Source organism: Balaenoptera acutorostrata, chromosome 2 (genome assembly GCF_949987535.1).
Source record: "Balaenoptera acutorostrata chromosome 2, mBalAcu1.1, whole genome shotgun sequence".
Taxonomy (NCBI): Eukaryota; Metazoa; Chordata; class Mammalia; order Artiodactyla; family Balaenopteridae; genus Balaenoptera; species Balaenoptera acutorostrata.
The window spans coordinates 105,372,336-105,400,162 of record NC_080065.1 but is presented as its reverse complement, the minus strand read 5'-3'; the positions used below and the strand labels follow the sequence as shown (position 1 = coordinate 105,400,162).

General features: G+C 40.2%; 1 protein-coding gene and 2 pseudogenes across 1 annotated transcript in view; 2 read left to right on the top strand and 1 right to left on the bottom strand.

Annotated features, from left to right (window-relative positions):
- The window catches only part of LOC130707165 (peroxisomal multifunctional enzyme type 2-like), a 49,635-nt gene extending 33,567 nt beyond the window's left edge, over positions 1–16,068 (top strand). The window contains exons 14-18 of the mRNA XM_057540383.1: positions 742–845; positions 5,211–5,276; positions 13,285–13,354; positions 14,056–14,162; positions 15,967–16,068. Coding sequence (XP_057396366.1) covers positions 742–845; positions 5,211–5,276; positions 13,285–13,354; positions 14,056–14,162; positions 15,967–16,068 — 449 coding nt within the window. The remainder of the gene's footprint in view (positions 1–741; positions 846–5,210; positions 5,277–13,284; positions 13,355–14,055; positions 14,163–15,966) is intronic.
- Positions 16,069–16,297: 229 nt separating this feature from the next.
- On the bottom strand, positions 16,298–16,782 carry LOC130707070 (60S ribosomal protein L21-like; annotated as a pseudogene).
- A 5,434-nt stretch (positions 16,783–22,216) lies between these two features.
- Positions 22,217–27,208, top strand: LOC130707072 (protein FAM170A-like; annotated as a pseudogene).
- Positions 27,209–27,827: the final 619 nt, after the last annotated feature.

Below are 27,827 nucleotides of genomic sequence, written 5' to 3'. Positions count from 1 at the left end.
GTATCACATCTTCTTTATCCATTCATCTGTTGATGGACTTTTAGGTTGTTTCCATGTCTTGGCTATTGTAAATAGTGTTGCTATGAACATAGGGGTGCATGCATCTTTTTGAATTATAGTTTTGTCTGGATATATGCCTAGGAGTGGGATTGCTGGATCATATGGCAATTCTATTTTTCGTTTTTTGAGGAACCTCCATACTGTTTTCCATAGTGGCTGCACCAATTTACATTCCTACCAACAGTGTAGGAGGGTTCCCTTTTCTCCACACCCTCTCCAGCATTTGTTATTTGTAGACTTTTTAATGATGGTCATTCTGACCAGTGTGAGGTGGTACCTCGTTGTAGTTTTGATTTGCATTTCTCTAATAATTAGCGATGATGAGCATCTTTTCATGTGTGTTAGTCTGCATTTTATAGTGGAATTGTTTGAAAGGTTTGAGAAGGAGAGAATTGAAATATGAAAGGCAGTTGGGGCACTTTAAGAAGAGGTGAGATGAACTGCTGTTTCATAGTCCAGAAAGGATTTGTCAAGATCCTCTTCTCTCTGCCTTCCAGAGACTGGTAGTGAATGATTAAAATGAGTGCTCTGTATCCCAAACTTGGGTGTCTTTAAATTGCAAAGCCTTTTAGTAATTGGATTTTGTTTCTGAAACATTTAAAAGGATTGTTGATCACATATTGGGTAACTAGTTATGTCTTTTGGTAATAACCTCTTTTTTTTTTTTCATTTGCTTTTCAGTCTACTCTTACTCTGGGGAGGAACTTATATGTTATAATCAGTTCTCCATCTTTGTTGTTGGCGCTGGAGGCTTTGGTGGAAAACGGACGTCAGACAAAGCTAAGGTAGGCTATGACTTCATAAGTGAGAAACATGTGTCGTTAAGGATCCTTATCTGTATTTTGAACTTACCATATGTGTAATTTCATAGAGTAGGATTTCAGTAATCCACACTTCTTTGAATCAGAATGTGTTCCTTGGATTTGAAATGCTGTTTATATTTGTATATTTTAATATATAACATATGTTATATATAGAAAAGTCTGGCTGACGTAAGTGTAATGTAGCTGAGGTAACTATGGGAATATCTTTACTTTCTTATGCAAACTTTGCCTGCATCCAAAACTCTTTAGAAAAACCTAACACTTACAAGTGATCCTTGTATAAATGCAAATTATCATTCATTAAATGACTTGAGCATTTCTCTTGTATAAAACAATTCTAGTTACTCTTTAGTTCTCAAATTCTATCCAAAAACATATTTTTTTCCTAAAAATATTTTGTAAATTGGATTTTACATCAATTTAACCTAGCTTTTACCTCTGCCCTCAGTTCCCTGAATAGGGCTGCACTGTCTTCCTAGGAGGAGCAGCTCACTCATTTTTCCTATTACCCCCACCCCGGCTCCCCGGCCCCAGCTTGTGTTGCAGAAGCTCAATTCCAGGTAAAAGTGGCTGAGAGTTACGGGGCTGTCTTCCTCCACCCTACCCCCACTTGTAGGGTGGAGACTGTGTTCCACCATGGCAGGCTGAGAACACTAGGGCCCTGATAACTCTTGCCCAGGCTGCTCATAGCGTGGGGGTCCCCTGCTGCTAGAGGCAAGCTGAGAAGACCAGGAGCTCCGACCTCTGCCTAGGACTCTTCTTGTAAAGTGAGGATGTCACTTGGAGAGAAGTGGGCCACTATCCTTGCCCTCATGTCCGTGGCAGTGGTGCAGAGGTTTTGCCTGGGGGGCAAGGCAGGCTGTCATGATAGAGAGCTCTGAAGCCCTTCCCACGGAAACTGAGTCATTTTGGTAGCAAGTATTTGGAAGCTCAAAAGTAAGGATGGTTTCAAAAACAAGGTTACTTTAGTGATAATCAAGAGGAGGCTGGTAGCTCCATGGAAGCAGTAAACTAAACTAGTCCAACTAGAAGTTTGCCAGAGAGAACCATGGAAAGAGACAGCTAAGGAGAGTCGTCATGGGATCATAACAAACCTCAAAGACTGGCCTCAAAGACTACACCTCCTAAAAGGCCTGACTTTAATTGGATCAGACTGTGGAACAATTTATGCCCCAGGGCACTGTTGAAAATAATAGAACAGTCATCTGGCAATTTGTGAAGCCCAACAGCTGGACAGACAGTTTAACAGAGAGATCAGGGAGAGACGGTCACAGAGTGCCCTGCTAAAACCACTGTCATCCCAGGCTGACTGTGCTCGCCCAAGGCTGTACCCTCTGAGGAGCAACATCAGAGTCTGCACACTGTGGGGGAAATATACTTAACTAAAATCGTCTAGCCAAATGAATCGTCTAAACAAATGAACAAGTTAACAATAACAACAAGCCCTGGAAGGGGAAAGGGGTCTCAGTATCCAGAGTTGCTGCAATATATTATCTAAAGTATCCAGTTATCAACAAAAAAATTACAAGATCTGAAAGAAATAAAAGAGTATGACCCATAGATAGGAAAAAACAAAACAAAACAGAACAGGCAACAGAGATTGCTTTTGAGACAACTTAATAGGAAAAGACTTCAAAGCATTTATTGTAAATATAGTCAAAGAACTAAAGGAAACCATGCTTAAAGAAGTAAAGTGTGTAAAGAAGTAAAGTATGAGGACAATGTCTCATCAAATAGAGAAAAATTGGGGAATTCCCTGGTGGTCCAGTGGTTAGCATTCCGCACTTCCACTGCAGGGAGCATGGGTTCAGTCCCTGGTCGGGGAACTAAGATCCTGCAAGCTGCGTGGTGTGGCTCAAAAAAAAAAAAAAAAAAAAAAAAGAGAAAGAAATCAATAAATAGAAATTATATAAAAAAAGAACCAAATAGAAGTAGTTCTGGAACTGAAAGTACAATAACTGAAATGAAGAATTTACTAGAGGGTCTCAACAGTAGATTTGAAGTGGCTTTTTGATTTTAATCAAAAAGCTTGAAAGTCCATTCATCTGTTGATGAATCAAAAATCTTGAAGATCAAAAATCAAAAAGCTTGAAGATCGATCAATCTATCTATGTCTGAAGAACAGAAAGAAAAAAGGTGAAGAAAAAGAATGAAGAGGCTTCAGAGAAATGTGAAATACCATTAAGTACACCAGCTTTTATATAATGGGCATACCAGAGAGGAGAGAGAAAGAAGCAGAAAAAATAATTGAAGGAACAATGGCATGGATGAAAAACGTTGATCTACACATCCAAGAAGCTCAACTGCTCCAATTAGGATATAAATGCAAAGAGGAAGATCTAGACAGACGTTTCTCCAAAGAAGACATACAGATGGCCAAAAAGCACATGAAAACATGCTCAACATCACTAATTATTAGAGAAATGCAAATCAAAACTATGAGTTATCACCTCACACTGGTTAGAATGGCCATCATCAAAAAATCTACAAACAGTAAATGCTGGAGAGGGTGTGGAGAAAAGGGAACCCTTTTGCACTGTTGGTGGGAATGCAAATTGATACAGCCACTACGGAGAACAGTATGGAGGTTCCTTAAGAAATGAAAAATAGAGTTAGCATATGATCCAGCAATCCCACTACTGGGCATACATCTGGAGAAAACCACACACCCCAATGTTCATAGCAGCACTGTTCACAATAGCCAGGACATGGAGGCAACCTAAATGTCCATCAGCAGAGGAATGGGGGCTTCCCTGGTGGTGCAGTGGTTAAGAATCCGCCTGCCAATTCAGGGGACACAGGTTCAAGTCCCAGTCCGGGAAGATCCCACATGCCGTGGAGCAACTAAGCCCGTGCGGCACAACTACTGAGTCTGTGCTGTAGCACCCACGAGCCGCAACTACTGAGCCCGCGTGCTACAACTACTGAAGCCTGTGCGCCTAGAGCCTGTGCTCCGCAACAAGAAAAGACACCGCAAGGAGAAGCCTGCGCACTGCAATGAAGAGAGCCCCCGCTCACTGCAACTAGAGAAAGCCCGCACACAGCAACAAAGATCCAACACAGCCAAAAAAAAAAAATAAATTTATTAAAAAAAAAAAGATTTATGCACTTAAAAAAAAAAAAGGAATGGATAAAGAAGAGTGGTACATATATACAATGGACTATTACTCAGCCATAAAGAAGAATGAAATAATGCCATTTGCAGGAACATGGATGGACCTAGAGACTGCCATACTGAGTGAAGTAAGTCAGATAAAGACAAATATCATATGATATCACTTATATGCAGAATCTGAAAAAAAAACATACAAATGAACTTCTTTACAAAACAAAAATAGAGTCACAGATGTAGAAAACAAACTTATAGTTACCAGGGGGGAAATGGTGGGGGAGTGATAATTTAGGAGATTGGGATTGACATATACATACTACTGTATATAAAATAGATAACTAATAAGGAGTTAACTGTATAGCACAGGGAACTCTACTCAATATTCTGTAAGGACCTATATGGGAAAAGAATCTAAAAAAGAGTGGAGATATAGATATAGATATATATATGTATAACTGTTTCACTTTGCTGTACACCTGAAATTAACACAACATTGTAAATCAACTATACTCCAATAAAAATTAAAAAGAAAATAAATGCAAAGAGATCCACACCCTTAGTAAAGTGCATTTAAAGATTAAATCAATATAGATGTGAATTGTTGGTCTAATTCTTACAGTTATTGTCATCTTTTGCATTGGGAAAAGAGTCTTTACCTTTTTCTCCTTTGTGGCCTAGAGAATGGATCTGGTTATATAATTCCTTTCGTTAAACAAGGTCATTTCAGGGAAATCATAATGTAGATGAAGCTAGCAGTTATGAAATTTTAAATGTCATTATGTGCTGAAAATAAAATATTAAAATAAACTTTTTATCCAGCTTGCAGATTTTGTTACAGTCAGCCCTCCATATCTGTGGGTTCTGTATCCACAGGTTTGGCATCTGCAGATTGAACCAACCGTGGATCAAAAATATTCAGAAAAAAAAAATTCCAGAAAGTTCCCAAACTATTTACACAGCATTTCCATTGTATTAGGTATTATAAGTGTATGGGAGGATGTGCATAGATTATATGCAAATACTACACCGTTTTATATAAGGGATTTGAGCATCTGCAGATCTTGGTATCCATGAAGGGGTCCTGGAACCAGTCACCCTTGGAAACTGAGGGATGACTGTATATTGAAACATGGTTGTTTATCAAATATCAGTCTGGGTAAAGAGAATAACAATTATTTTGTTATAATTTAACGTGTAATGTTTTTTGATCTCAGGTAGCTGTAGCCATACCTAATAGACCTCCTGATGCTGTACTTACAGATACCACCTCACTTAGTCAGGTAAGAATGTATTTTCGAAAAGTGATAAAGCCACCTGACTCCTGACACTTTTTGATTGATAACTCTGATACCCTGTAATTTTGTGAGTCCAAAAGTAGTGGCTGTGTTCTTCTATGTAATAAAAATAATGGCATATTTCTGTAGTTGAAATTCGTTCTTTCTGAATTTTTACTTAGCAGTTTTTTTCTCCACTAGGTATCAAAAGAAAATGTAAAATGGCTTTTCATTAGTCAATTGAAAAAGCATCATGCTTTGTTGGCAATGGATTGCTTGCCTTAAGGAGACTGCCTAGCTTAGTAGTGAAGAATTTCATTAAAGCCTTAGAGAGCAGGATAAAATAAAAGGCAAATTTCAGTTATCCTTTCTTCTATTGGAAAAGAAAACTGAGCTACATTGCTTCGAGAGAGATTATTTTATGCTAACTTTAGTGGACAGGTACAATAAAGCATCTGAGAAAGGAGTAGATGATTTAATCTCATTTGTTTGGCATAAATAATATGTTTTCTGATGGAGGAGTTAAAATGCCCTGTCAGTTAACAAATTCTGTAAGCATGCAAAGATTTATCTAAGAAGCAAAAGGTGACCATAAAGATGAGAAAAGCAACTTTGTTTTTGAGAGACCTGACGATTCTTCCCTAAGATGGCCAGAATCCTAACCATGCAAATATAGAGCAGAATATGTAAAGCTCTGAAGTTATGCTGTGAATAAGCAGGTGATGACAGCACATTATTTGTAAAATTCACTTATTTTTTGATACTAATTTTGATATACTTGATATGAGAACTTCTGCAGGATTTATGTGTGCTGGCAAATAGGAATATAATTTCATGAGCCAGAAAGAATTAAGTTTGGAACATATTAATTGTATTTTTTTATACACTATATAATTGGGTGATAGAACAATACTTTCTACCTCAGATTAGTTTTTGCCTTTAATTGTTCTTCCCATCCCTATTTCTTATCAGTTTCTTAAGAGAGCACTCATATTTATGTTTAATTAAAGCTTCATAGTGAAATTCATTTTATTAGCACACTAAAGAACAGAAGACTTCATGGTTTCATGGTTCAGAAAACCCAGAAATGCTCCATTATTATTCTTGTGTTACTGAAATAATAAAATGTATCTGCTGTAGATAAGAAAAGCTGAATAGTTTCCATGGCTTGAATTTCTTTATACAGGAAGCAGAAAGATTTTCTTGTTTTCTTTTTTCAGATGAATAGAACTTTTTGTTAGCTTTTAGCAGACTTGAGTATTTTGCTGTGTGACAAAGGACAGTTTATAAGTTAACAAATCTTTTTTGTATAAATAATGGGCACCCATCATTTGACAGAGGTTCCTGACCATTTGTATCATATGGTCACTCGAGAATATGATAAAAACTACCGACTGTTTCTTCAAAAACATTTTGCATAAAACTTTGCATAAATTTCAGGGGATTTGTGGGCTGTTTTAAATTGGATCTGTGCTATAGGAGATACAAATCAAGTAGAAGAAGTGTGATCTATTGACAAGGAACTGAAAGGACACTTAGATATAAGGCGTAGATGTCTTCATTTCTAGGGCACCTATTCTAAGCAACGAATGATTAAATACAAGGCTTTGAATTATAGAGTAAGTGCTGTAGACATTCTGAGATGGGCTACTCATTAGAGAATGACATACAGAAGAGTTTGGTAGGAAAGATGGGACTTCTGAACTAAAATGGTGTATAGATCTTCTGTCTTGCCAGGGGTATAAGGCTTGCAGTATGGCCTGGAAGGGGATAAGAACTTAGTAATGATAGCAGAAAAGAGCATGATGTATGTACAAGGAGTAAGAATTAGAGCATTCACACCGGAGAGTGGTGGGAGATGATTGTGGACGAACAGACCTTTAAGGAGAAGTGGAAATGGAACAGATTATGTTGTTATAGCCTAAACTTTGTGCCAGGTATTTAAATTAAATAAGTAACTTTTCAATCAGTAGGGAAACTGGCAACCATAGCTCTACCAATATCACTTCTGGAATATTTTGTTTTTCATGCCTTTAGGAAAATTTCTTCATCTTCAAACTGGTATATATTACAAGTATACTTCATGGTTTTTCATAATTAATAAAGAGAAAATTATTCCCCGATAATCTAGAAAGACCAAAGAATAAATAGGTAACAGGTGTCAGGCTTTGTATTTGAGGAGAATGAAAACAAGTATCTTTAGTTTCCCTAGATACATATCTCCTACTACTTATTCTAACAGTTAGGACCTTAGCTACCATCATTGTTAAATAAAGTTAATCTTTGGAATATTGGTTATACTATCCATTAAAGTATAATTCTTTATTATATTACCATGTGTATTGTAAGTACTTTTAAAATTTTGTTTTGAAACAGTGATTTATTATTTTGCATGACTCTGGGTCGCCTGGGTGGTCCTTGTGCTACAAACGGTGTTGGCTGTCACTCATGTGGCTGTTCTCAGACGGCGGCTGGGTGGGGCAGGAAAGTCCCGGATGGCTCTTTCACAAGTGCAGGGTCTTAGTGCTCCCTGTTGGCTGGCGTGCCTCTAATCTCCACCTGGCTTCTTCTCCGGGTGGTGTCTCATCTTCCAGGGCCTTTCTCTGTGGCCCTCAAGGGGATTTCTATTTCAATTTCTGGAGCTCTTTCCTGTGTAGCTTCCTCCCTTTCAGTACGTCTGCATTCCAGCTGCCCATTCTCCCAGAACTCTGATCTTTATCTCTTTAACTCTTTGAGACTGTTTTGCTATGTTTCGGTTTCCCTTTTTGCACTGCAGTCTAGAAAGTGCTGTCAGGCAGAGCGCTGTGGCCATTGTAGAGTCCATCTTGTTTGTTTCTTTTCTATCAAGAATCATAATCCTGTCCTGCCTACTGTCCAATGTCTAAGAACAGTATCTCCCTCGCCCACTTAAAAAAATTTTTTTTTTCCTAATTGTTTACAGTGGAAGAGTAAGTTCATTCCACTTATTCCATCTAGGCTGAAAGTGGAAGTCCTATACCTTTTTATATGCCCATAGTGCCCAATTTTCTCATTTATTACTATTTGTTTTCTCAGTTTTTATTGCTGTGCTTTGTTTCCTATTTGTTTCTAACAATTAAAGAGCCTATTTTATTTTCTTGTTTCTCTTTCCCTTACAGTTCCCATTTTGGGGAATGCATTAATTTTACTTTTTCAGAACAATTTAACATTTATATATTATTCTTCCCTCTTCCCCACCTTTGTTTTAGTCTTAGATTTGCAATCGAATATATATCAATCCTTTTGCCAAAGGTTCTCCCATATCTCCTGGTTGGATAAAGCTCCTCCTGTGGTAGGTTCCCCAAGAAGGCCTCGTGTATAGTATTCCTTTGGTTCCTATGTATTTATTTATTTATTAAATAAATTTATTTATTTATTTTTGGCTGCACTGGGTTGTCGTCGCTGCGCGCGGGCTTTCTCTAGTTGCAGCAATCGGGGGCTACTCTTCATTGTGGTGCGCGGGCTTCTCGTTGTGGTGGTTTCTCTTTGTTTCGGAGCACGGGCTCTAGGCGTGCGGGCTTCAGTAGTTGTGGCACGTGGGCTCAGTAGTTGTGGCTCATGGGCTCTAGAGCACAGGCTCAGTAGTTGTGGCACATGGGCTTAGTTGCTCTGCGGCATGTGGGATCTTCCTGGACCAGGGCTTGAACCCATGTCCCCTTGCACTGGCAGGCGGATTCTTAACCACTACGCCACCAGGGAAGTCCGGTTCCTATGTATTTAAAACTATTTTTCTATACCCTGGATACTCAAAGGACAGCTTGGCTGGATATGAAATCTTGAGTTTCTTAAAATGGTGTTCCATTGTTGCCTGGCTTTCTATATTGCTGTTTAGAAGTCTGATGCCAGTCATTATCTTCCTTTAAGTTACTTGATCTTTATCCTCAAGGGCTTTAGGATTTTTTTTTCCTTCATCTTTAAAAATCTAATAGTTTTACTAGGATAAGTCTCAGTGTTGCTCATTCCAGGTCCGTTTTCCCATGTACCTGGTGGGCCTTTTTAATATGTGTGTTCAGATCTTCTATTTTCAAAAAGTTTTCTAGGGTTATAATTTTAAATATTAGTTCTTATTCATTGTTTTATTTTTATTTCTTCAGGTACTCTTTATGTACATTGGATCTTTTTCTATCTTTCTTCCAACCATTTTCTGTCCTTTTGTAGTTCTTTATTAATCTCATTTCCATTCTCTTGGTTTTTTTCTTCTTTTTCTTCTATGCCCCTTATTAAAATTTTGTTTGAATATGTTCTCCTTTGGGAACATTATAATTTAGTCTTCAATTTCTGGTATGACTTTGATTTTTCTTTTCTTTCTTTCCCAAGTTTAATCATCTCTTACTTCATTTCTTCATGTTTGTTGTCCATTTATATTTTTGGTTTTTGAATTTCAGATTCCAGATGTTTATTTCCTATCCCCAAATGCTTGAGTATTGTGTTATCGTTTTCTTCTGTTTGCTAGTTGTTTTGTTTGGGAAAATTGTATTTATTATAATGTTTTGGTTCTTATTTTCTTTTTTAGTCTTATTGTAGCTTTGTACAGGTGAAGATTACTTACCTATATGCATTTTGTAGGTAAAGTTAGTAGTTTGGGACAGTTTACAAGGTTCTTAAAGAAATTCAAGATTGTCATCTGTCAGTATAGCAAAGTGCCTTTTCTTTAATGGATGGCTTTTTGGAGTAAGGCATAGTGGGGAAGTGTTTTATTAAATTTTTTTTTAGTTCTCTTTATCCTGCAAGATCATAAATTTCCCCTCTTGCTTCTCTTTCTTCACCATTCGTCTTCGAAGGAGACATCTTTGTTTTATCCTCTTCTTCCTCAGAAGTATTGCCTTTCTAGGACTGCCGTTTGGAGGCCCGTGCACTTTTAATTCTTTTCTCAGTAGTCAGTATTCTAATCTTCCAGGATTCTTCTCAGTATTTTTGTCCTCGAGGTAGACTGTCTGTGTCTCGAAGTGATTTTTCTTTGTTTCCTTTTTTCTCTTCCATGAGCTTCTGCTATACTCCCCCTCCCCACCCCTACCACTCTCTCTAGCAGTTTTGAGAGGGTGCTCACAAGACAGTGCTGCTGGATATAGGTGTTTTTTTTTCTACTTATAGGAATTTGAAGTGTGTGGTTTTTCTCTTCTAATTACACTGTAGGCCTGGGATCTGTGTAGTTTTACTTGTTTTTCTTGTCGATCTGTTTGCTTTTTTAGGGGATGTGAGGATTTGGGAAGAACTAATTCCTGACCTTTTTTATTTAGCATTTGGTTTAACTTAATGTACACTTTAAAAAAAAAATTTACTTATTTATTTGGCTGCATTGGGTCTTAGTTGTGGCACACAGGGTCTTCGTTGCGGCATGCGGACTCTTTCACTGAGACACGTGGGCCCTCTAGTTCTGGTGCGCAGGCTCCAGGGTGTGTGGGATCAGTAGTTACGGCACGTGGGCTCTCTAGTAGTGGTGCGCGGGCTCTAGAGGGTGTGCGCTCAGTAGTTGTGGCGCAAGGGCCTAGTTGCCCCTTGGCATGTGGGGTATTAGTTCCCTGACCAGGGATCAAACCCATGTCCCCTGCACTGGAAGGTGGATTCTTAACCACTGGATGACTAGGGAAGTCCCTAATGGTACACTTTAAATAAATAAAACTAGGAACTAATTTACTCATATATGGAAGATCCTCCCACTTACATTTAATACTCAAGTAAGACAATATAGATCTATTTTTCTTAGTTTGTATGTGTGAATTTTAGTGATTTTTACATCTAGGCAGAAATGAAACACCAAAACACGAAGCTTTTTGCTTTTCTTCTGAAATACGAAAGTCCTTCAGGATATTCAGAAAATAAACCTTGATAGTGTTCTTTATTGTTTGGAGAATGGTTATTTTGCATTATGATTGAATTTAGTCAAACATCCAATCAGTTGACTTTAGTCATTTCTCATCATAGATCTTTTATGTCTTTGCTAATTCTGCCTTCTGTTGGAAGCAATGCTGTCATTGAAATAATATGAAAATTTTCATATTCCTTTAATATGATTTCTTTAGAAAAGTTGTTTCTTTTCATTTATAGGAATGATATCTGTGGGGTAAGAACACTGACACTAATCTTAAAAACTTGATCGTCTTATACTGTTGCTGAAATCTTTTAAATAATCATAATAGTTCACATTTATTGAGGTATGAATATTTATCAAGGATAATGCTCTGTAAGAGTTTGATTAGCCTCTCAGTTTTTTAAATGAGAAGGTTGAGGCTAGGGTGATAAAGAAAATTGCCCACTAATGGCAGAGCTGGATTTGAACCTAGGTCTGTCTGGTGCCAAAGCCCATGATCTATTATGTGTTTGACACCTTCCGCTTTGGGCCCTGAAATTCGTCATTCTTTTACCATTTGTATGCAACATGATGATGTATATTTGCCTAGTGTTTTATTTTTTTTAAAGTGCTTTCTAAAATTTATCATTTAATCTTCTGCCATCTTATACAGAATCTTAAGTCACATCTATATGATAATTGTTGATTTGATTTAATTATTTTTAGAAGCCATATAAAGGGAAAAAATACTGAGTCATTAAAAAAGTGAATAATTTAGAAAACTATCATATAGAGTGATGGGAAAGAGAAAGAGCTTATGAAAATTGTACAAAACATTAAAAAGTAAACAACATTTTCCTATGAATTACAGGAGATGTTATTTTCTGTAAATAAAATGTGTTAAAAAAGAATAATCAATAATTAAAAACAACAAAAACTCATTAAGAAAGTCAGGTATGCTGACTTGGCTAGTCTCTACACAACATCTTAATAGTCTTGGAAAGCTTAACCTAGCAATTGATAAGAGAGAAGTCTAGAGGCAGACCCAAAGTTAATACACAGATACATTAAATACTTACTGTTAGCTCTTTTGTGAATTTCTTCCCTTCAGTACTGAAAAGTACTCTCTCATTTGACCAACGCACAATTTAAATGCTGGGAAGTATGGTGACTTTTTTCCTATTGTTATCTATATCTTTCTGCTAATTGTGCCTTATCTAAGTACAGAAGTGATGTGAAGATCTGGAGTAAGCAGGAATATAATCTTAATGGCAAGTTATTAGTCTGTTTTTTTGCAGGATGAGCTGATCTCAGGATTTAGTATACCCAGTAGAATGAAAGTTTGTGAGAAGTGTGTGATGTTTATATGTCTAGTATTGGGTTACAGGCTTCAATTTAAAACACCCCATTAAGAAAGTTGGCATAAATTTTGCTTGGTTAGAAGAGGCTATAAACATTTACACCTTATCTTCATTGTGTTTTTTAAAAAAATGTTTGTTTATTTTATTTTATTGTTAAAAAATTAATTAATTAATTAACAATTTTTGGCTGCATTGGGTCTTTGTTGCTGTGCGCGGGCTTTCTCTAGTTGCGGCGAGCGGGGGCTACTGTTCGTTGTGGTGCACAGACTTCTCATTGTGGTGGCTTCCCTTTGTTGAGGAGCGTGGGCTCTAGGGCATGTGGGCTTCAGTAGTTGGGGTGCTTGGGCTTCAGTAGTTGTGGCTCGCGGGCTCTAGAGCTCAAGCTCAGTAGCTGTGGCGCACGGGCTTAGTTGCTCCACGGCATGTGAGATCTTCCCGGACCAAGGATCAAACCCGTGTCCCCTGCATTGGCAGGCGGATTCTTAACCAGTGCGCCACTAGGGAAGCCCTTCATTGTGTTTTAACGAGAGTAGATTGATGGATTCCTTTTTGTGAATTTCTCCTTCGGCAGTGGTAACCAGTGTTGTTCCCAGATGTAGTTCTTGGTTCCCCTTCCTATTATTTGACAGTCCTCACGCCTTATGATCTCAGTGGCAGGTGTTACAAAAAGCATTTGATTTACACTTAATCTTTTTTTGTTAGAAATAGTTATTTTTTAATCAAAGCTACTATGAGGTACATTATAATGCATTTCTTATGCAATAATCAGCCATATTTCCTGTTTTTATTTTAATGTATTCTAAGAAGGCACTGGGTGCTAGTTTCTTTTATAATTCTTTCTCCACAGGCTGCTTTGTACCGCCTCAGTGGAGACTGGAATCCCTTACACATTGATCCTGACTTTGCTAACTTAGCAGGTGAGTTGCTAATAATGTGAGCCAATGAAAATATTAGCTCAGTTATCTAAATAATACTTAAAGCCGTCGCTACTTATGACTGGAAGTTTGAGTAACATTTTAAAAATAGCCCTCTCCTAATATGTTTATGCAAAAGACATGGAAAGGTGGGAAGTAGTGTTCAGAAAATGGTGTACGTGAAATTCAGATTATGGTGGAAGGTAGCTCCTGCTAGTGCAAGGTCTAGGATGGGACCATGGGGATGGGTGTCTGAGTTATCATGAAGGTCAAGGCCATTGGAGGGGAGAGCAAAGAACTGAAAGGTTGAAGAAGGATCATCTACATACATGGATATTGAAATCACTGTGGATGATTTCGTGGTTACAACCAAAGCGAAACAAAATAATTATTTGTGTCCCCAGATCTCTGACATTCCTTCCTTTTTTTTTTCTTTTTTTGTTTATTTCATAATTTTTTTCCCAGGAAGTATTATTTATAAAATATTTTCCATGTTTCTTAACACATTATTGACTGGAGATGTATTAACGCCATAGGCGTTAGTTTCTGCAAAAATCCCCCTGGTCAATAATGTGTTAAGATAGGTGGTATGAGTCAGGCTAATGCAGTTTAAAAATGTATTTTTGAAGTCCTGAATGAACTGTTCTTGGTTTTTAAACATGAAATGTGCCTTTATCTAACTAAATTCTCTCTCTCATTTTTAGGTTTTGACAAGCCCATATTACATGGATTATGTACATTTGGATTTTCTGCCAGGCATGTTTTACAGCAGTTTGCAGATAATGATGTGTCAAGATTCAAAGCAATTAAGGTATGTGTAAATTATTAATAATTTAACTACTTGTTCCTTTTTAGTTTTAGAGGAGTCTTAGTGACTTCACTTAAAAATAGGTACTATACCGAAGTTCTTATTTTTATTATTTCATTGACTTGGCAATCCGCAAGTTCTCTTTTTGTAGCTCTAAATGCCTCTATTACACTTGCATCATGAAGGATATTATATACAGTTATACTTTTAACAGATTGATTTGATTGTTTTGTAAATTAATTAGGAGCATACATATATCAGCATATATGCCTTAACAAACTCAAGATTTACCTTTAAAAATTTATTTATTCATGTTTTACAGTTTTATAATTTGCCTTAATTTAATTGAAAATGTTAAGTGGCTGCATTTGAACTCTAATAAACATGCACCTATATCAGTATGTTGGTTGCATATTGATTTTAGTTTTGCACTTTTTTTTTTGTGGTCACTGTAAATTTCTTTATTTTTTGGCTGTATTGAGTCTTCCTTGCTGCGCGCAGGCTTTCTCTAGTTGTGGCGAGTGGGGGCTACTCTTCATTGTGGTGTGCGGGCTTCTCATTGCGGTGGCTTCTCTTGCTGCGGAGCACAGGCTCTAGGTGTGCGGGCTTCAGTAGTTATAGCACGCGGGCTCAGTAGTTGTGGCTCGTGGGCTCTAGAGCACAGGCTCAGTAGTTGTGGCACACGGGCTTAGTTGCTCCGCAGCATGTGGGATCTTCCTGGACCAGGGCTCGAACCCGTGTCCCCTGCATTGGCAGGCGGATTCTTAACCACTGCACCACCAGGGAAGCCCTAGTTTTGCACTTTTAAGTTAGCTTCAAGTTTTCATCCATTATAAATTGCAAAGAAAACTGACTCTGCACAGTTTTGCATAAATCGAAAGACATACACTTAAAACAAAACAAAACAAAACTTTAAGGCAGTGTCAAATAGCTCCAAAAGCTTTTATCAGTTTGTGCTCCATGCAGCAGTGGAAATTTATTTTCTGATGTCTTGCCTTTGATAACACTGATTATTCTCATTATTATAACTATTTTATAGTTATTATTATAATTATTTTAAAAACCAGCGAATAATATATACACAGAGCAAATAAAATAGTATAGAAAATTAGGAAATAAAAAATGTAATTATTCTGTCCTATACAACAACCCCAGGTCTTATTCCTCAGACTTAATTAGTGCTTTTTTTTAATTAATTAATTAAATTAATTAATTTATTTATGGCTGTGTTGGGTTTTCGTTTCTGTGCGAGGGCTTTCTCCAGTTACGGCAAGTGGGGGCCACTCTTCATCGCGGTGCGCGGGCCTCTCACTGTCGCGGCCTCTCCCGCTGCGGAGCACAGGCTCCAGACGCACAGGCTCAGCAGTTGTGGCTTACGGGCCCAGTTGCTCCACGGCATGTGGGATCCTCCCAGACCAGGGTTCGAACCCGTGTCCCCTGCATTGGCAGGCAGACTCTCAACCACTGCGCCACCAGGGAAGCCCCTAGTGCTACTTTTAACTGCTTCTCTTAAGTTGTTTTGGTGGTTACCTATATAACTCTACTTAATATGATTATTCTTCTGTGTTTTGATTTGTCAAGATTAAACTATTTATTGATTCTATATTTTGAAAGACAAAGAATTAACTTTTACTAACTATATCTCTACTAATTTTATCATACTACTATTTTTATGAATTTAAGTATAGTCCAGTCTCTGTTTCTTCCTTTTATGCTCTCCAACCTTCCCCCCAAATACCACCCCCCTGCAAAGTGGAAAAGTTTCATATTAAAACATTCTTAACCCTAAAACACATTTTTTTTAAAGGTTCGTTTTGCAAAACCAGTATATCCAGGACAAACTCTACAAACTGAGATGTGGAAGGAAGGAAATAGAATCCATTTCCAAACCAAGGTATGGATAATGTAGTTAGAGGTACATTGTTTCGTTAACCCTCTTCACTGTATCCTATAATTATGTTCCATCCTAGCATTCTTTTGGTTAATATTATGGATATGAGATAAAACTTAGAAAGTTTTTTTTAAAAAAGCAGTGGTAACTTTTAATTGAAAATAAGATGCCTCCGTACCTTGTTTTTTATTTTCTGTTTTTTTTTTTTTTTTTTTACAGTCCAGGTCTTTTATTTTCTTTACCCCCATCATGCCATGAATTCATAGGGAATGGGCTCCAGCAGTTCAGGCTTCTTTCCATTGGTTCTCACGAAGTGTGCTTCCCTGGGGGAGCAGGCTGGCGCTTCAGCTGAACCCAAGTACCTTTCTCTTTGGCTTCCTTCTTTTTCTGATCATTTTCCTTCACTCGTTTCAGGAAGCTATCTCAGCTCTTAGAGTGCGTAACATGCTCGATACGCACATTAATTCTCTTGGCAAGAATCTTGCCCTTAGCTTGTATGTTTACAATGATGCCAACAGCATGCTGGGTAACATTGTAGACTCTCCCAGTTTCGCCATGGCAACATTTGTGGGGCATTCCTTTTTGAACAGTGCCCGTTCCCTTGATATCTACAATATCACCTTTCTTGTAGATTTGCATGTATGTGGCCAAAGGAGCAGCTCCATGTTTTCTAAAAGGCCTAGAGAACATGTAGCGGGTGCCCCTCCTCTTTCTCTTTGTGTTGGTCATTTTGGCGAATTACTGGAAGATGGAGGTTCTGGCCGAAAAGAAGCTATTTTCTGTTTTTTATTCTCAGCTAAATTGGTGCCTGTCTACATAGCATTTCTGAAAACCCAACCAACCATATCTTTTTGGCTCAACCCATCATTCAAGTTGTTGTCAGAATATAATCTTCAGAAAATTAAAGGCATGACTCTCAGACAGATATAAAATGAAAATGTGACACAAATTAACATCTTATGTCACAGAGTCTGGGCTTAATTAATAGTAAGTAACAAGACAGAGTATATCTCCCTATAGAGTTAAGTAATTTTGGGGTGAGGCTGTTAGCAGTGCTCCAGTAAAATACTAAAAGGACATGCAATCAGCCTTTTATAAGTTTTTTACAGATTATTTTTGTTAATACAGTTGACCAGGGTGACACTTTTTGGCCTGATCATTTGTACTACATTGATGGTTTGTGTCGAGCAGTTTAAATACCACCACCAACAATAATAACAGCTTAAAGTTGTCGAGTACCTATAAGCAGGCTATCCCATTATTTCTACTATGCGTAACAGCTCTACATTTAATTTAGGAAAATCTAGGTTCAGGTCTCCTAAATAACTTGCTCATGGTCACATAGAAAGTGGTGGAGCTGGGATAGACACCCAGGTCTGCCTGGCTCAAGGCTTCCTTCCTAGGCCCTAACTTTTTTTTTTGTTTTTTTTACTGTATCATGATTTCTTTTTTTTTTTTTTTTTTAACATCTTTATTGGAGTATAATTGCTTTTGATTGTTGTGTTAGTTGCTGCTGTATAACAAAGTGAATCAGCTATACGTATACATATATCCCCATATCCCCTCCCTCTTGTGTCTCCCTCCCACCCTCCCTATCCCAGCCTTCTAGGTGGTCACAAAGCACCAAGCTGATCTCCCTGTGCTATGTGGCTGCTTCCCACTAGCTATCTATTTTATATTTGGTAGTGTATATAAGTCCATGCCACTCTCTAACTTCGTCCCAGCCTACCCTTCCCCCTCCCCATGTCCTCAAGTCCATTCTCTACATCTGCATCTTTATTCCTCTCCTGCCGCTAGATTCTTCAGAACCAATTTTTTTTTCTTTTTAGATTCCATATAAATGTGTTAGCATACGGTATTTGTTTTTCTCTTTCTGACTTACTTCACTCTGTATGACAGACTCTAGGTCCATCCACCTCAGTAAAAATAACTCAATTTCGTTTCTTTTTATGGCTGAGTAATATTCCATTATATATATGTGCCACATCTTCTTTATCCATTCATCTGTCGAAGGGCACTTAGGTTGCTTCCATGTCCTGGCTATTGTAAACAGTGCTGCAATAAACATTGTGCTACATTTGTCTTTCTGAATTATGGTTTTCTCAGGGTATATGCCCAGTAGTGGGATTGCTGGGTCATATGGTAGTTGCATTTTTAGTTTCTTTTCTTTTTTTTTTTTTTTCCACACACACACACTGTATTTTATTTTTACAAGAGATAAATAGACTGACACCAAGCATTGTACATGGATGACCACAACAAAAGCAACAATGATTGCAATTACCAAACATGAAACACACTCATACTATGTCATAATATTGACATTCAGTCCAGTAATCCTCCACTGTAACAGCTCCTTTACTTTGCAGTGAAAATTGATTTGTATATTCTTTGCCTCTGAGTCCTTGTGGGATTTTTTTTTTAATTCAGACAGATAGTCACAAAAATTATACTCATCCTCATCAGTTCACTCAGTCCCATGTAATTAATTTCTTTTTTATCTTGATCTTTTCTTAGCACTTTTATGAGTTCATCAGTTTTTCATTAGAGTTCTGAAAATGCTTATTCATTCAGTTCAGCAGTACAGTCAGTTACCAGAAACCTGTAGTTGTCAGAGTCTTTTCCATGAATTTCTTGAAGATGAAACCCTTTTTTTTTTTTTTTCCCACACACACACACTGTATTTTATTTTTACAAGAGATAAATAGACTGACACCAAGCATTGTACATGGATGACCACAACAAAAGCAACAATGATTGCAATTACCAAACATGAAACACACTTATACTATGTCATAATATTGACATTCAGTCCAGTAATCCTCCACTGTAACAGCTCCTTTACTTTGCTGTGAAAATTGATTTGTATATTCTTTTCCTCTGAGTCCTTGTGGGATTTTTTTTTTTAATTCAGACAGAAAGTCACAAAAATTATACTCATCCACATCAGTTCACTCAGTCCCATGTAATTAATTTCTTTTTTTTTTCATCTTGATCTTTTGTTAGCACTTTTATGAGTTCATCAGTTTTTCATTAGAGTTCTGAAAATGCTTATTCATTCAGTTCAGCAGTACAGTCAGTTACCAGAAACCTGTACTTGTCAGAGTCTTTTCCATGAATTTCTTGAAGATGAAACCCTTTTATAGGAACATATTTGCAAAATCATCAGAGTACACCCAGAACTGTCTGTAAATGACAAAAGACTTAAAAATGACCATGGTTAAAGATTTGATGAAAGTTCATAATAATGCAGTTGACAAGAAAATTAGTTATTTCTGAGATAATATTTTAAAGTAATAACTAGGATTATTACTTATAACATTATACCAGAACATATAAGATTTTTAGACGTTTCCTGTAATGTCTGAAACATTTATATTAACATATTTCCATACATATTTCCATACAAATACAAATATAAGATTTTTAGAAATTTCATGTAATGTCTGAAACATTTATATTAACATATTTCCATACAAATAACCCAATGAAAGTTTAGTATTAGTTGTTTTGTTTGTTTTTTTATACTGCAGGTTCTTATTAGGCATCAGTTTTATACACATCAGTGTATACATGTCAATCCCAATCGCCCAATTCAGCACACCACCATTCCCACCCCACCGCAGTTTTCCCCCCTTGGTGTCCATATGTCTGTTCTTTATATGTTATAGACTTACTTCTTTGTTGGCTATGTAGTTTGTAAATATTTTCTCCCAGTCTCTAGCTTGACTTCTTATACTCTTAAAAGAATCTTTCACGTAGCAAATGATTTTAGTTTTGATAATGTCTAGTTTACCTATTTTTCCTTTTATGGTTCATCTCTTTCCTGGTTTATTGCAATAGGCCCACTGTTCTCTCTGATTCTGACCTTGCCTCCCAAAAGTCTGTTCTTAACAAAGCAATTAGAGTGATCTTTTAACATGTAATTTCTCATTTAAAACTCTCCAAGCTTCCCATGTCACTCAGAGTAAAAGCCAAAGTTTGAGCAGTAGCCTCTAAAACCCTATATAATTTGGTTCCTCATTATCCCTCTGACTTCCCCTCTTACCACTCTCTCCCTCCCTCAGCCACACTGGCTTTCTTCCTGGTATTCAAACAGGCCAGGCAACCCCTGACCCAGACTCCAGTCTCTTTTTGCCTGAAAAATGTAACCTTGGCTCTAAGCTCCCTTATTGCCCTCAGGTACTACTGAGATGAGGCCCTTTTAGTGAAGCCTTCCATGATCTCCCATTCAGCATAGAAATTGCCCTATTTCCTATAGTCCCATATCCAGTTGCTTGTTTTCTTTTTCATCATGGTACTTGCAAATATCTAACCTACTAGGTATTTTACTTATTTAAAAAAAATGGTCTATCTTCTCCTCTAGAATTAAGCTCCTTGAGAGAAACTCTTTGCATCTTTTTTGTTCTTAAATGTTCAAGTACAGAATCTAGAGAGCCTGGCACATAGTAGGGGCTAAATAACGGTTTCTATAATGAAGAATGGACAGAGAAATGAAGGAATGACAAAAGTATGTCCCAACCTAGCTGGGGCTTGCTGTGATGAACCCATTGGCTCTAGGTTGGAGAACCTGAGCTGGTACGTTTGGAATCATCTTTCCTTTTCTGAGGAGAGGTTCATTTCTTTCAGAAATTCAGGGTCTAAGAAAGATGCCTTAAGAATCATCCTCCTTGGAATGACGGCATTAGAACTTCTAATGAAAGTTCAGCTCCTAAGGAAGTGGTGATTATCACCGGTTGTTAATACTCTTTGTTGAATGGTTGGTGAGGAGCATTGTGGTTCCTCATCATTATGGATGGAGGGACCAAGCTGACAGTACCTGAGCTCACTGATCAATCTTAACTTCATTAAAAACCGGACAACTTTTTGTACTTACTGTTGCAAAGCAATAGGAAGGTACACAGCATCACTTATAAAATAATCTTGTAGTAACATGAAATCGAATCTAAATCTAATTAATTCTCTAGCTATAACTACCTGTTTATAAGGAAATCGAGGTAATAGGGAACATCTTAAATGACATCACAGGAATACAATCAACAGACTCCTGTGGAAAATTCTACAGGATAAATTACTTAGTTTCTTCAATAAATCGGTGCCAAATCAAAGGGAGGGAGAACTGTTGTAGACTAAAAGACACATGGACATATTGCAAGGCGTGGACCTTCTTTAGATCTTGATTTCAATAGATCATGTATAAAAGAGACATTTAAACACATTTGGAGGCAATTGAGTATGGCTTAGTTATTGTGGTAAAAGAAATGATGATTAAATTTGTTGGGCGAGAGAATGATGTTATGTTAGAAACAAGTTTTTATCTGTTGGAGGTAAATACTGTGGCATGTAAGGAGAAATGACATAATGTCTTGAGATTTACAATAAAAAACAGCACTTCCCCCACCCTCCCCAAACTCCTAAACCAAAATAAATACACAAAGAAATGAAAGTGTGCAAGTGAGTGAGTGTGTTTGTGTGTGTGTGTGTGTGTAGCAGAAGAAGAATGGCAGACTTTTGATAATTGTTGAAACTGGGTGATGGGTAAATGGTGCTGCATTCCTTTTATATCATTCTCTTTACTTTGTGTATGTTTGAAAATTTCTACCACAAAAAAATTAAGAAAAAAAATCCTCCTTGTCCCTTCTTTTCTAGAGATTTTCCAAGAAGCAGGAAGATTGAATCTCATCAGCAAACCCTCACAAGGCTGAAGTTGTCCTCTCTTCACTCTCTCGGTGCCTGAAACTTTAAGTCATTCTGCAGTGCCTTTTCAAATTGGGACCCGCCTCAGTCCATGTGGTATTTCTAATGAAAGCAGTGACTTCTGGGAGGCTACCTCATCCCGTGCACCAATCTTCCCACTGGATCATCCTGGCCACTACCTCAAAATGAGGTGTCTCTAATTCTAGAGTGGAATCAGGAGGATCCAGATGCATTGCCACTTATAACTGGTATAAATTACAGCCCACAAGCAGAGGTGTGCAAGAAATAGTACGAAAATTTTTTTATAACTCCATGTAATTTGTATTTGAAGCCTTGATCCTGCTGGTGTCCTGTTTGGATTTCCGCCATCCCTATTTGGAAGTCATACAGGGCCAAGGTTTTGAGGGAGTGGGTGGAAGGATGATCATTGTGGACTGGAGCCCACAGTTGTAAGTGTAGATGCCCATCAGCTCGGGGGCCGTGCCTCCTTTAGGTTTGGTGGCTCCTGTGCCATGCGTGGGACAGGTTGCCATGATTCTGCTTGTATGCACACTACAGCCATCTCCTTTTGGAATTTTTGCTCCATTTACCCCTCCAGCCACACTTGAGAGGCCTTTTCTCCTCCAGGATTTACAGACATCTCTCTCTGACTTAATTAGCACATTTCAACACTCCAGTAGGGAAACAAGACAGTACCTAATTTCAAAAACCTGCTTCTGTTATGTTTCTGCTCAAGTATCCTCTCTTTTCCATGGAGTTTGGGATTTTAGAAATAAAAGCCAAGATGATCAGCATGCTATTTCTGCTATGCCCTGCCGGGCTCTTCCACTGGCCAGTGAACATAGGGTCTGCTACCCACTTGAATGCAGAAGGGAAAACGTGAAATAAAGGAAGAAAAGGAAAAAAATGAACAGGAAAAGATTAACATCTCAAAGTATCCTGCCACATTTGAAAGATGTGAGAGTTGAATTCATGGGAAAGGTTCTGCTGGGAAAAAGGAGTTGTTCTTGAAAATGGGGTCTGTGCTGTTGCAGAGACTGTTGAACCTAGGTCCACAGAATGCTCTGATGTCATCACTGAGGTTAGAGAATTCTGCTGTAGGCCTGGCAACCTTTGAAACTTAACAGCCCTGGTGAGCACTAAGCAGTACTGCTTGTTCACTAAGTGGTCCAAGTTGTTCAGCCATTTAGGAGACTTGACTATTTTTATTTGTATTGAATCATTTCAACGGATTTCCCAAAAGCCAAGAAGGGCCAACCTGTAGGGAAGAGGAGGAGTTGGACGTGAGGCATCTTCTAAGGGAATCTTCCAGTTGGTACGATGAGACGGCGACAAAAGAGGAAACATCTGGAAAGTGAAGAGTCCCAGGAAACTGCCGAGAAGGGAGGAGGTATGTGGGGGGCAACTTGTGGGGGAACATGGGTTTCTGCCAAACTGAGCCTTCTCTAGGAAGGGGGGTACTGAGAACGTGTCACCTGTGAAGCAGGGTGCGAGAGACCTTGTCTCACTGATGCTGCCGTATCCACGCAGAGGGTCCCTGTGGTGTGAGACGGCACAGAACAGCCAGGTGCCCCTGGGAGATGGGAGGTCAGCTCCGCTGGTCTGAGGACCCTCTCCTGGGGCTGCCGGGCCTGGAGCTTTGTCGGACTCACAGCAGGCTGCATCCTGCTTGCACAGACCTAGAGGTGCAGCTTTTCTCAGTCCCCGAGTTCTCTCTTATTCTCTTTGATCTTCCCCTGGGGTCACGAGGTGGGGGGTGTGAAGGATGCAAGGATGCTGAGAGAGACCCATGAGCTGCTTGGCCCCTTTTCCCAAAGTGGAAAGAGAAGCCCCATGAGTTGAAGGCCTTGTTGAAAAGTATCTTGAGAAGTGGAATGCAGTTCGAAAGGAGATTGTTTGTCTAGGGATGGTGTCATTGAAAGCAAGGAGGTTTTATTCCTTCGACAGGAAGAATTTCTCAAAGGAGATCAAGGGAAGGGAAGGGCTTTCCAGAGACTGAGCCCGCATGGGCGGGGGTGAGAGATGTCCTCAGGGTCCTGCGGGGAGCTCTGAGAGCCACGGGCCACGTGGTGCCTGCGTGCCTTAAACGTAGGCGAGTAGCTTGCCCTGGGAGAGGGGTGGTCACGTGAGGAAGTGGGGCAGAGTGGAGCCTACCCCAGACTTCCAGCTGGAGGCCTCTGCCCCAGATTAGAGCCCAGTAGCTCCTACCAGGCCTAGGGTCCTGGAGACTAGGATGGGCCCTGGGAGTGGAGGTCTAGACAGCAGGCAGATTTTCAGGCAGTGGCTGGGACAGGCTGGGGAAGGCAATGACTGCCCCTGTCTCACCATTCAGAATATTTTTCTCTATGTTCCAGTGTGTGTGTGTGTGAGTGTGAGTGTGTGTGTGTGTGTGTGTGGTAGTGGAGAGAAGAGCGGGATGAATGGGGGTAGAGTGCTCATCAGATATAAAGTCTGCATGGTAAAGTTCTTGTCACCCTGCCTGGAGCTGGGTGACACTCGGTGTATGTAAGAGTGTGTACAGAATTCTTGTTAGGGGTGTTTTATGAGGCAGTAACTCATACACCCATGTACACTCTGATACAGCAAATATATCACACACCCCACATATAACTTCCTTATTAAACCACACACAGCACATGTAGGTATATACACGCATCACTCCTGTACTACGTTCTCATACAACCCACCTGTGTCACAATCCTCTCCTCCAACACCAAACGCTGGAGATGAGATATGTATATAGACACACACACTATATATATATGACACACACACTATATATATATGTATCTCCTCAACTCTCGCAAACACAGCTAACTTCAGCTATCTCTAAATACCTCTGTAAGAACCAGTCACATGTCATACACACCACACTTCTAACACATTCTTTAGTGATGCCAGACCCGCTTTGTACAAACCACAGTAAAGCACAGTCTCACTAACCCATGTCAGGGTTGCCAGATAAAATATGGGCTGTCCAGTTAAATTTGAATTCCAGATAAACAACAAGTAATTTTTCAGTATGAGTATGTCCCAAATATTGTATGGGCCATACTTACACGAAAAATAAGTAAGACCAAATACTGCATGGGAATACTTACACTACAAAATTATTCTGGGTTTATCTGAAATTGAAATTTAACCGGGTGCCCTGTATTTTTGTTTGCTAAGTCTGGCAACCCTTATATACTTACCGCCAGCTGATGTGTTATATATTGATTGTATTGTTGTTTAGTGTTTGTCTTCCTCTACTAGAATGTGCAGCCTTACCAGAGACTAGAACAATGGAAGAGTGCCGGATACATAGGAGTAGCTGCTTACTGAACCTTGGTGAATGAATGAATGAACACACACCATAAATACAAGCCACACCGTGTGATGAGGAAAAGTTACATGTCCCAGAATTCCTGACTTGTGAACAGAAATCATGCACACAGAGGCCACAGATACAGATACACACATCTGCACTGTGCTCCCCACGCCAACCCCACACTTACCACAGACTTAAGTGATAGACATCACTCACTCTTCACACATACTCACAGTCACCACCTAGGCCCACATTACCCACAAGACACTGACAGAATAAGTATTGATTTTAATTAAATACTGGAGTATCCACTGGGAGCCACACTCTCAACTGTGTGTATTCACTGCACCTGACACATGTCAGACCGTCAGTAAATATTTGTGGACAGAGGATTGAGGAACCCACCCTGAGCCTTTCATTCCTCCCTCAGGAATCTCGAAGTCACAAGAGGATCCCGCTCGGCTTGGATCCCCTGTGGTGGCCCAAGGCTGCAGCCCAGGGGCAGGGGAGGTCCCCTCTGCCTCTGAATACTTCTGTGCTTCTTCTCCACGCAAGCTCATCCGTGGTGGTAAGGGCGCGGGGCTCCTCAGGTGAGGTGCTGCTTGGCTGGGAGGCAGGAGGCACACAGATCCCAGGGAGGCTGAGAGGAAACCCAGGGTCATCAGAGGCGCTGAGGGCTCTGTGGAGGAGCCTGAGCAGGATGGCTGAGCTGTACGAGGGCGTGGATCTCAGCTGAGTCTGGGGGCGTGTGAATCCTGGTACCACCATGGTGGGGAAGTTAAGGAGCAGGGGCCGGAAAGGTCTGGGCTTGAGGTGGAGGGCAGAGGGACCAGATTAAGCATCTTCAGAGGAAAATGTAGGGTTTGCCTTTGCCTTTGCTTCCTGAGAAGGACAGAGTTCTTCATCATAGACCTCCAGCCTGAGAGCAGGACCATCCAGCTGAGGTCCACCCAGCTCACACATACATCCGCTCTCCAGGCACAGCCATTCTCAGTGCACACGTAAACCCCAAGCACGTGATCCACAGTGCTCCTCTCCTACACCCCCATTCCACAAGTAATGCACCACCGATATTCCCAAACTCACACTCCTCGTAGTACACGCATCCTCCCACATCCCTCACATACCACAGCCCTCACCACCATACTCCACACCCCTGTATATAGCCACCGCTCCAGTATCCCCCCACACGCAGATGAAAAGCCCACAGATGACACCAGATACACCACTCCATCCTACGGCCAACAGACACCAAGCTCATGACACAGCTACCTCATGCAAATGTCCCTCTCTCATCTACCACACCTGCTCCCTCAGCTTCCAGCATGGCCCGAGCATGTTATTATGTTTTTAATTTCCTTTCCCAGGAATCTGGAGATTACATCGAGACACTCCCCGGCCTAGAGCACCCCTAGCCCGGGTTCAGGAAGAAGGGGAGACCGCTCCCCCACCACAGTGTGTCGCCTTCTCATCCCCTTCATTCAGTAAGACCTCTCTGTATACAAACAAAGAGGAAAGAGGCATGAAAATATACTACATGCGGGTGAAAACGATCAAGGGTGTAGCTGTCTCCTGGGAGACAGAGAAACCCTTGGGGTTGCTAGAAAAGCGGCTGAGGATAGAAGAAGTGACCCTTCCTGAGGATGTGCGGGTAGGTTCTCCCCGCTCTGCTGTGTCCACCAGAAACCGCCTGTCTGACAGTGAGCCCACTGGGGCGGAGAAAGAGTGTGAGGAAAGGGCAGAGCCATACAGCCCATCAGGGTCAGCTGCAGTCCAGGAGAGACCCAGGGCCAAGACACCGGACTGGCTGGTGACCATGGAGGCCGGCTTCAGGTGCATGGCCTGCTGCCGGGTGTTCCCCACCTTGGAGATCCTCCGGCAGCACGTGCGGTACGGCGTCCAGGAGGGCTTCAGCTGCCATGTCTTTCATCTCACCATGGCCCAGATGATGGGCGATGTGGAATCCGAGAGCACCACCGAGGAGGAGGCGGAGGAGGAGGAGAGGAGGAGGAGAAGCAAGGAGCAAAGGAGAATGAGGAGGAGCAGCCCACGGGGGAAGACCTCAGCCCGAGGAGACCGTGGAGCCAATGTCCAGGCTGCGTGTTACATTCTCCGAAGGACAGGAAGTGAGCAGGGGCTGGGGCTGCGGAGGGAGCTGTACCTTCTCCGAGCCAGTCCCATCTCTCCACCCCAGACTCATGCTTCCATAAGGGAGAGTTGGGGGCTTTAGCACCTCAGGGGGAACTGAAGGGGAGATAACCGGCTCCCGTGCTTCTGGCCCAGTCATGTAATAATAAAGTCATGACTGTAAGTGGGAATTGATCCTGAGCTTTTCAGCTTCCACAGGAAATTCTCTTTAGCGAAGAAGTGTTTTTCTCTCTTTTGATTTCCACACAGCAACTGAGATTCATGGGACAAGATCCTAGAAGACGGTGTGGCCTTCTGTTGGAAGAGGTAAGGCTTGAGGCTGGCACAGTCTTCTGAGCCTATGTCACGAGGGCCCCGAGGAGTGTAAGGGAAGGGGCCGCAGAGATGTGCTGGTTTATCTAATGGCTCTGCAGTTGCATCAACTTGGGACACACCCAGCACTTCCAAAGGAATTGACCTCTGTTGACTTAAACAAGAATGTGGAGCGTTTTGACTAGGAGTTTTCTCAGGGTCTGCATGATGGACCTCAGCTCTTAAGAGGACGTACTGCCAGCAGCTCCTTCTCGGCAGAGAGAGCCAGGGGTGGTCTGAAGAGAGGACAGGGGGCCCCGCAGGACCAGAA